Genomic DNA, 10673 nt, shown 5'->3' with positions numbered 1-10673 from the left:
CTTTCATTTCCCTTAATGTTATCACTTCGTCATTTTAATTCAATGCAACTACTTTCTCCTGTGCTTTCTCTGACTTAATTAATCCTCTGTTTCTTCATATGGATGCGCCTCAAGAAAACAAAAATCGGGCCTCTCGGTTCCTCATACTCCACTTGCCCATCAAAAGCGTGGCACACAGGAGGACAGGAATGCCGACTAGCGTCCATGTCAGCCTCAGTAAACGTGGCGACACGGCACCCTTTCTTTTCCCGCTACTGTTTGCTCAGACGAGTGATGTTCCGTGAAAAAAAAACAAGTTAAAAATAAGGACTTCCAGCTCACACTACACGTTTGTCGTCTCTTCGACTCGTGTGTTGGAGCTGCGACTATGTACTCAGGTGCCGTTCAGCTGCGCCTCGTAGAAACGAGAGGAAGCAAAAGCCGACGAATGACAATCACAAACACTATCGAAATCATAATAATGGTCCTTCCGCGTGCAAGTATGGCGACAGTTACATGCCGCGAACATTAGGACCATATACGACTGTCCGGAAAGTTGGCGGCACCTTGGATGCTTCGTGTGGGCCACGTATCCGCATTCCGTTCGTGTTGAGATCACGAACCACAAAACGAGCCGTGCTTCTACGTGGAACGGCTGCCCGGTGGTAGGCGCCATGTTTCGTGGCCCCCTCCCGGAACGGAGGTGGTCTTTCCTGGTTGCAACATTATTAGTGGCCTGCGCCACAACTTCCAGCAGTGAAAAGAGCCTCTGCAACACCACACCCGGTGAGACGCAAAAGTTTCTTCTGCCGAAATCTCGGCCCTGCAGAGTGAGGCAACCGAAACACAGTCTGAATCTGAGTCAACCCCATGCACCGAAGTTGCAGGTGATGATATTGTAGACAAGCTTGTTCAATGAAATTTCACAGAGGCACAGCTTTGTTAAAGAAGCAATGCTGTTGAGAGCGAAGTTTCGTTTAGGGCATGCGAGGTCCTGTGTTTGGACATACAGTAGCTACTGTAGAGTAGAAAAAAATGCCTGCGCCATCGCTCCGTGTTTTGCACAACTCAAACGATAGATACACAAATATCAAGACTCTTCCACCTAATTCATAAAAAATTGGTGGAGGAACTATAGAGAGTTGACGTCGCCCGTTGATGATTTGGAATAGAATTCGCAAGACATGAACTGCCCAGTCTGGAGTGACTCCGCTGTGTGTGTGTGTGTGTGTGTGTGTGTGTGTGTGTGTGTGTGTGTGTGTGTGTGTGTGTGTGTGTGTGTGTGTGTGTGTGTGTGTGTGTGTGTGTGTGTGTGTGTGTGTGTGTGTGTGTGTGTGTGTGTGTGTGTGTGTGCGCGCGCGTGTGCGTGTGTGTGTGCGCGCGTGTGTGTGTCGGTGCGTGCGTGCATGTAGTTTTCTTGCAGTAGTGGGTTGGAAAATTCGTAATTTTTACAGATACTATATTTTTCGCTTCTGGCCCTTTGTTTTTTTTTTTGCAAGTCCTCTTTTTGTTTTCATGGACTATTAGTTACCTGTTTTCTGAGGCTCGCAAGATTTAAGAATGAGCAACACGAAACAGGTTGTTTTTTTTTTCATTATTCATTATGCTTGAGTATTGTATTGGGCGTTTCTGGATGGGTGGCTCTACAAAGAACTGCGTTCCCATTCTTCTACACTGTAAAAAATCGTCCGTTGTTTTTACGGGAATTCGACCGTCAGTTTTGGCTGCCAACTTGTTCCCGTAAAAATTACGGATCTCAGTTATTCTTAGTCACGGGCCTTGCTCGTGAAATTCACACCTTTCCCGTAAAAATAACGCAGACCCGTAATTTTTTTACGGGTACCGTCAGTAAAATTTACTGTTCCTCCTGAAAATCACTCGTCAGTTGTTTTACTTTGCTATTAGATACCACCGTTACGGCATCAATTCCGCCGGCGAAAATGAGGCTAGACACTGCACAACTGCATATTTAATTCCAATATTGAACATACTGTTCCTTAAAAACAATATATTTGCGTACTGTACTTTTAATCGCTTGTTTCACGCGGTCTGACTGTTCCAAATCTGAATGTTCTAGTCAGGGTAGTCGGGATGCGGAACTCTCCCTTTCCTGCAACAAAATATATCGCACTTACTGACTGAAGCTGAAATAGGCTGCAACACAACTAAGCACCAATGCAGTGCAAATACCGCATCAGAGAAAATATGCAATATACTGAGACAGCTGCCAGTAATTTGCAGGTAATTAGGGGCCCCATAATCCTGGCCACTATTTTGTAGCGATGCCTTATTCTTTGCTATTCTTATAATCCACCACAAATGGCAGTCTGATGCTATTGATAATGAGGGAACACCGTCGCTCTGACCACTGGCCAAGCACTAAAAGCCCGAAAAAGTACAGAATCGGAAAAGGCATCGCTACAAAATATCAGCGCTGTCAACGGAACAAATAGAAATAAAGTAAGCGAGCAGCTTAACTTATTGTAATGGCCAGCTCACTTTTTCAAACACCACTGATACAGAATGAAAACTTTACACTGGAAAACATCCAGTGATGTTTTATAATGAACAACAAATATTTCAAGATACTTTATTGTACTTTACGTAGCTTTAAAATAATTTCTTGTCTAGATGACTTGTTGAAAGGGAACCATTCCTGTAGTTCGCATTGCAAGGTTCTGGGCTGCTTGGCAGACGAAAAAGTATCCCTGCGTGTGGTCAACTAGTTCGTGCTGTGGGGCAAAGTAAGAAGAATGACTCAGTGGGCTTCCAAATGCTATAATGACGTGCCTACATAGAATGTGAGTGCTCTTGAAACGAGTGGTTTGCATTTTATGAAAGGTAGAATGACTTATAACATATTTTCAAAGTTAGCACAAAACAGAGAAGGCAGGTATATGGGGCAGACTTACCTAGGTGTTCAATTCACACTCAGTAATGCGCTGCACCAAGGCAAGAACTTTCTTGCTGACCGCCACATTTCCTTTTTTGCCCTTCCTTCCACGGTATGGGTTTATGCCAAAAAATGCCCTAAATGCCCCCCCCCCCAATGAGAAGGCAGGCATAATTGCAATAAAGCCTATATATAACGGCATTAAAGAAATGTTTCGGATAATGTGGAATTTTTTGGAATGCCACAGCTCACGCTGATTTCAAACATGACATGCAAATAATACGATTTTTTTGTTTTAGAGAACACCAGCCTACGAAAGGATTCAAAGTTGGACATGTTGTTTCATGAGCAAGTTGAATAGGAAACAGCGCAAAAGAAATCTAGTAACCGACAAAGCCTGCTGTGTACTTCTCGTCTTGTCCTCGATTTTCGTGCACCGTTTCTCCACCTAACACCCAGGAGATGTGACTTTTGACTTTTATCATACAGGTGCATCTGGTGTAAGGTGCACGTGGGAGGTCTGACTGACTTTCATAATAGAAAAAAGCCACAGATGGGTTTTGCTTGTAACAAATCTCTAAAGTGCTTTTATTCTGTAATGTGAACAAATTTTACTTAAGGATATTTTAGACCTGCTTATTACCTTGGGGGCTTGCAAACTGAATATAAATCTCGCTGCTATAAGCATGGGAGCAGCTTGGCCTTCCGATTAACTCCAATAATTGATGGTAGCTCGAAGCAGGAACCGGAATGCATTACTTTTGTGTAATTTGAAACTTAGGCCGCAACATTTTTCAGCTATACAGACGTGTACTGTGAAGCTGAAAAAAGTGGACTAAGCTTCAAATCGTCCAGTGTTATATTTAATTACACAGAAGCAATGTCTGCTGGTTCCTGCTGCCAACTACCATCAATTTCTTGTATCAAGCTAGGACACTGAATTTACAATATCCACAGCACTGTTAAAGGTGCTTGTATACAGTTTTTTTCTCTTAAGGCCAGTATAATATATGCTATTATTGTGCGTGATGCAAAATACATACAAGCATAAACAGAAAATAAAATATACCTTTGTATGAATTCAAGTGTCCATGACGCCTTCTCTGCATAACAAATGTGGAAGCAGAAGTAATCTGCAAATAGCATGCAGAATGGTTGCTTGAACGTCTTTGCTGCTGCCACAACATGGCCATCAACAAGCAGTAGGTACTCTTCAGGCATCCAGATGTCATCATCTAAACAAAATGAAAATAGTACTTGTCACTTTTACATGATAGGGCTGACTGCTGGATCAACTGTTCTGTACCAGTCGCATGCAAAGTATATGCATTCCAAAAGTTACGTTCTAGGGCACTTTCTAATTTTCACTGAGTGTTGTGTGCCACTTGTTCCTAAACCAGTAGGTCTTTAGCTTTCTTTCAACCACAAAATAGTGTTGCAGGAAAGAAACTATAAATGGCTTTTGAAAACTATTTTGGGCAAAGTTATGAAGAGTATTTAAATAAATAGAAGTGAAACTATAGGCATCCTCGAACAAAAAGAACGTGTACCATGTGCATACCCATTCAAAGACATAAATTTGCGACAAACTTGACCCGATTTTTTTAACCATTCCTGTATATCTGTGCTTTTAAACTTGACTATGACTCATTTGCGTACAGTTAGCGGTTTACAAGCCATTGCTATACAGTTACTTCTGAAGACTGCTGGCACATAAAAAATGCAGATACTGGCTCTCTGGCAGCATACTGAATAACAGAAAGCAACCAGAAAATGAACTGAATATTAAGGATATGTCCATGTAGTTGGCAGACTGCGTAACCCATGGAACTGCTATATAAAATATATGGAAGAACATTAAAACTGCAATTCTGGAAAAAAAGATTTGCATATTGCAAAAGCAACAGGCACAGTGATCAATGGTATGCTCTTTTACTTGTTTTCAGTCAAATTATCTATATGGCATGCTCATACTTCCCTACATGGTGCGTACGACGATCACAGTTTAAAGGGAATAATGGCACATATTGGGTGCATTTTGTTGCTTAACTGTCCTGAGAAAACTGAGTACTAAATATTAATTTTCGCTGTTGAGTAGCAAGCTCTGTCGTTAACATAATGAGACACTAACATACTGGCAGCATAGGATATTCACAGGAAGTCACTAGTTATACTTTTAATCACAGGTTTCATGGCTTATGTGGAAATTATAGAAATGGTGCCAGTGAATGTTTATTGCAAGTCAATATTTGTAAAATTCAAGAGAGAGAGCACGCGGTTTAAAACACTTGTCCTGAAATATCGGCTTCAAGTATACCAACATTCCATATTGGTTTGTAAACCCTTGCATATGGAGGTCTCAGTTGTAGAACCATATGGAATGCTTATGTACTTTGCACCAACATTTCCAGCCAAATATTTCGAACTAGGTGCTTGCGTTAGATATTTCCAAAAATGCGCCTGCCTAAAACAATAACTAGCCCCAATTCTCCGATCACTATACTTGGTGTAAAACAGAGAAATAAAGTTACATATTTTAGTTTATTACACCGTCTTAACGTTCATTTCGCATTAGATTGACTTCTTACCTCAATAACTAGACTGTAAACACTAAATTTTAATGGTCTGCCGTTCCGTAAATAAAAGAGGTCTGTACAACGATGCAATAATCACTACTGCCTGCTTTCTGTAGCATGGCAGTGTAATAGGACAGCCCATAACTGCAAGTGCGTCATGTAATTCCTCTAGGTAAATCTTCAAAACACTCTGGGCTATACGGCTGCTACATTACAACTCCTTTAAGTACTTATCCAATAAAAATTCAAGCTCTTTGGCATCATTTATAGTCAACGAAATGCCAAATATACTTTGAATGCACGTACCTGCTGCGATTATGCAGGGAGAAAGCGGTGTGTCCTCAAATGAAATCAACCTGCTTTAAAATGAGTCATGGCTGCAAATGCGTCGCACACAATCCGTGGTATGCGAGCACACCAAAGAGAGAACGTCCAGAGTTCCTGCGGTGACGGGCGGAGAAGAAAAACATAGTTTTTAGCCGCAACGTGAACCACCTCGACTTCCCCAATGGCGCTGTCACCTCCGCTGCCGCCGCCGCGCCGCGATCTGCGAACAAGGCCACAACGCTCACAACAAACAAAGGCGGCAGCGAGCGCACGAAAGCGTGCAAAAGTGACGAAGAGCACTGCATCACGTCTAGTGCTCAGACTGGATAGCGAACAATTCGCAACAGCACTACCACGTGCGTACGTCAATGAATGTGCCAAACCCGTTTAAATCAAAAGCGGGAGAAAGCAAACATAGCGAAGCCGAAGAGTGGCGCGGAAGCGTTCCGCTGTCGACACCGCGGACTTGGCATGCTCAACCGCTAGCTCAACACTCAAACGAGATCGCATACGCTGTGCAGAACACCATTGACCCGTGCATAATGACTCGACCTACCTGCACTTACAAGGCGACCAACCGTTCTTCTTTGTGTGCACTTGTACGATTTCCACTTGGCTCCAAAGCCGCGGCGCCGGGACGGCCGAAGTTGTTGTAGCATGCGTGTTGCCTGCTACAGCGCGCGCTAATGCCTTAGCGCATGCGCGTTTCGCGCGCTCCGAACGGCCGACGCGCCAATGAGCATCCGCGCAGCTCGTCCTTCTCTCTAAACTCCTCTCTCTTCGTCCCTCTCCAGGCTCTCGAAGCTTTTTAACGGCGGTGGCGCTGCCTTCTAATTTACGGTATAAATTTGGCATATTTTACGGCATATCTGCCGTAAAAAAACGCAACTTTTTACAGTGTACAATACAAATTAAAAGGGCCCACATAAATTAACGCCTGGTGTACTAGAAGCCCTTGCCTCCATCGCAGTTCGGGGAACTATTTTCGACGAAATATGCGCTCTCGCACGGCAAGGCAATCGCACCGCACCAATTACAGCGGACCGTTTCTTGCCTTACTTTTCGGCATACAAACAGTAAAATAACGTCCGCACTCTTTTTACCTTCCTGCTGCAGACGAGTCGACCATGCTGCAGGTAATCAAGCCCGTTGCCAGGACCGTCTTTGTCTGCGTAGACGAAGTCCTCCTGGCCTACAAAGTTCGTGGAGAATTCGCGAGCGCGGTGAGTAGACGAAGGCCTCGTTCACTGCACACTTCGCATGAACGGATGCGCCTTTCGTTACCCGTCTACAAGCACAGTTCGGCAAAACGCCACGGTCTCCCTCAAGCGATAAAAAAAAATTCAAGAGCATGGCTGAGAACGCGAGGCGTCATGTTGAACTGTGCACGCGGTGAGGTTTTGAAAAACTAAATTATTTCATCTACATCAAAAAACCTCACTACCATCCTGTTTACCGTGACTTGCACAGTCAGCGAGAAATGGTTCAGATACGACAAAAACATTATATTTGCGAGCAATTTGCTGTCGTAATCAGAAAGGCCGTACAGCATTATATGCGCACATATTTTATTACATGTTTCAAGTCTCAATGCCACGCCTCGGAAATAGTCCAGGTTCATATTCGCAAAACGCTCTCACGTTACGATTACCCTTAGGAGAAAGACGCGACAATACTGACGCTGGGCACCTCATTAGCGAAAGCGGCCAGCCGAGGGCAAGGAGCACTTATTGACGAAAGGTTTTGTGAATTCGGATCCACCCTTGTCCCATCCCGTGTTTCTTAAACGTTTAGCAGAGAGAGTGATTCCACAAAGCAGATTTATTTTTTAAATGCGATGCATTTCTTTGCCTAGTCACAGCCAAGGTCCAACACGAGGCCGGCCAAGATCGTCGCCGATGCGCGCGCATCCCCATGCATCCGCTCGCTCGCCGCTATTGGTTGGGCGCCTCCTCGCTGGACTCGCCGGCACGGGTGTGCGCGCCGTAAATAGGCGTGGCTCGCTTGTGCTAGGTGCGCTATGTTGCGCCACGGCCGCTCGATCATAACGCATCCAGCAGCCGTGATTGCGCGTCGGCCTATACTTGCGAGTGCAACAATTGATCCTCGAACGTGTCAAGCGGAAGAGGAACGTAAGAATACGGTCTCTGCAGAGACGACACGGACTTGCGATGTGTAGCATAAAGCGGCGAAGCAGCGGGCAAAGTGACGGGACGTCGAGAAACGCGCGGCCGTGGACCGTGAGCAAGGAGAGAAGCAGCCCCTCGCCAGGCAGCGCAAGCAAGAGCAGCGACGCGTGGCCGAAGTATAGCGACACGCCAAACGGACGGCCGCCGAGACCAAGCGGCGCCAGTCGGAGGATCAGCGCTTGCGGGATGATGACGCGTGTTCTCAGAAGCACTTTGTCGTAGACGAATTTCGTCTGCAGTATGGCGTCTGCGATCACCTCTGGTTTCAATCGTGCGTGTCGCGTCCGGCGCATGTGGTGCTCCTCGAGTGCGCATTTCCCGAGTTCATTCGGGCTGTGCGCGAGTTCACTGCGTTCAGTGCGTGAGCCACGCGCGGGGAAAGAATATTGCGCACTGACTGAAACAGTCAGCGAGGATAGTCTCTGCAGTAATCCTGGTCTGGATAGTTTCTGCCTTTTAGGGGATACAGTACTACAACGTGACTGCAGGCATTCAATTTTTTGTCAATGTATTTGAGTGAGTCAACAAACCTTATTAAGCAGACCAAGCTGTTAAAGCCCGAAGGTGAGCGGCCACCCTATTGCAGGAAGCCGTGGCCCTGTGCTTATAGCCTAGGCTTGTTCACCAGCCGTAGCTGGTCCTCAAGTCTTGAGCTTGTCAGTTGTGCCTCCCACTGGTCTTCCGTTGGTGCTTAAATGGGCATTTTCCGCGGGTTCTTTTTGAATTTCTAGACCATGTGGTATGGAGTATTTGGCGTATTTCAGAATTGGTACTACCAAAGGAAGTATATCTATTTTCGGGGCGCCCATTGCGGGGGCAATAAAGAACAAAAATGTTTACTGCACAACTCGTCTCGCGATGACTTTCGATGGCAATGAGATTAGCATTCGAGCGATGTTGCGATCACGGTATTTCCGAAATCACGTTTATTTAACGACTGTAGTGCCGATTCTGAAACTGCCGTTGCTTGGGCCCCTCATATGAGACATACTCCGGTATTGTTCCACTTTACTATGACACTCGCTTGCCAAGGTCGCTCATGACCATGGCGGCGTGACGACGACTATATGACGCCCACGCAGAGACGAAGATAGAATGACGTCGGTTTCTCGAAATTGTGGAAGCACACTGGATTGAAAATGAAAAATGCATCAGCCATCCTTCTGTTTCATCGTTGGATAAAGAAAATTCGCTTCAATCATCGCATCTTTAACGCATTTTACTGTAAGTGGTTGTTTCATGCACCATACTGTTTTTGTGTTGACCGGGCGGCTTTGGTCCACGTCTTTTTGTCACAAGCGTTATATGTGCTATAGACGTGCTCTGTCGACTAGGTCGCGCAGATCTGTGGGTATTATATGCACTATATGCGTGCTCTGTTGATTAGATCGCTCAGATCTGTGGGTATTTAAGCAGGTGGTTGTTCAAAAATGAAACCAGTTGTTCGAAAGCACTCGTCCTTGTGTTGCTCCTATTCTCCGTCCCTGTTTGTTTGCGCACAAAAAGCTTTAAGATGAAAAAGTTAATCGCATTTATCGGGGGGTGGTGTCACAAACGATCAATATTACGTTCTCGCGCTTTTCAAGTGTAGACGTTCGCATGTGCCCGAACCATGATATGCTTAATACAATCAAATGCGGATATCGCAAAAATAGTGGTCTTGCTCATACTCCGTCGATTACCGAATCTTGGTTTGTCTGTGAACGTAAAGGCGAAGGAAAATAAGCGTGAAGTGTAACTGTGCTAAAAGAAGTCGCAGTTTCGCCCGAAAGGCAACTGATCGACTGCGATAGCAGAGAGAGAGAGAGAGAAAGAGAGAGATACATAAATGCAAAGGAAAGACACGGAGGTTAACCAAAAATTGTCTACGTTTTGCTACCCTCTACCGGGGGAAGGGCAAAGGAATGCTATAGGTGAGCAAAAGAAAAAGCATGAAAAAAAGAACGAACGAACCGCACACACACGCGCACACGAACACACTACAAAACTGCTTCTCACTGTCATGGCATCTGCTAAGGCGTTCCAAGAGTTACGCAGCATCACCATCCCGTCCTACGTCACGCATTGTGCAGTCACAGTTTGTCACAATGTCCTGTGCCATTTATATAACGCAGCAGTGCCCATAAACATAAACATATTATATATGTTTGTGTTTATAAACAAATATGTTCATTTGCTGGCGATTATGTTATATATCGAAAAATAACCATTGCCTCTGATATAACTACCCTTCAATATTATTTAAAGAACATATATAATAGGTGCCTCTGTTGGTGCATGGAGCTCAACATTAATAAATGCACATCTACGCGGATTTCTTGTTCTAACGCAACTTGCCCTACCTACACCCTCAAAGACTGCCCACTTCAATCAATTACATGCTACTGTTATCTTGGCGTTCATATAACTCACGTTCTTTCTTGGAAGCAGCATGTAGAATACCTAATATCTAAAGCTAACCGCTCCTTAAGATGCTTAAAGAGAAATTTTTCGCTTGCGCCTCTTTCATTAAAACGCCTGTTGTACACAACCTATGTCCACCCCCAATTAGAATATGCCTGATCCGTTTGTGATCGTCGTCTGGTCACACTAATTAGCGAAAGCGAATGAGTACAAAATCGCTCTGTTTGTTTCATCCTGGCAAACTACAATCGCGCTGCTAGTGTTCCATTAATGAAGCGTACCCTTCAAATACCGTTATTATCTCTG

At 44.8% G+C, this 10673-nt stretch overlaps 1 protein-coding gene across 2 annotated transcripts in view; it reads left to right on the top strand.

Annotated features, from left to right (window-relative positions):
• The first annotated feature begins 452 nt into the window (after positions 1-452).
• Positions 453-10673, top strand: part of LOC142574088 (uncharacterized) — a 57085-nt gene continuing 46864 nt past the window's right edge. Inside the window, exons 1-2 of one of the 2 annotated variants that reach the window (XM_075683257.1) lie at positions 453-765; positions 6892-6998. In XM_075683257.1, the coding sequence (XP_075539372.1) occupies positions 654-765; positions 6892-6998 (219 nt within the window). In that variant the 5' untranslated portion in view covers positions 453-653. The remainder of the gene's footprint in view (positions 766-6891; positions 6999-10673) is intronic. The other variant, XM_075683256.1, reaches the window with a different exon arrangement.

The sequence above is a fragment of the Dermacentor variabilis genome, chromosome 3 (genome assembly GCF_050947875.1).
Source record: "Dermacentor variabilis isolate Ectoservices chromosome 3, ASM5094787v1, whole genome shotgun sequence".
NCBI classification, from domain to species: domain Eukaryota; kingdom Metazoa; phylum Arthropoda; class Arachnida; order Ixodida; family Ixodidae; genus Dermacentor; species Dermacentor variabilis.
Note: the sequence above shows the minus strand (reverse complement) of the source record. Positions and strands in the feature narration are given on the sequence as shown.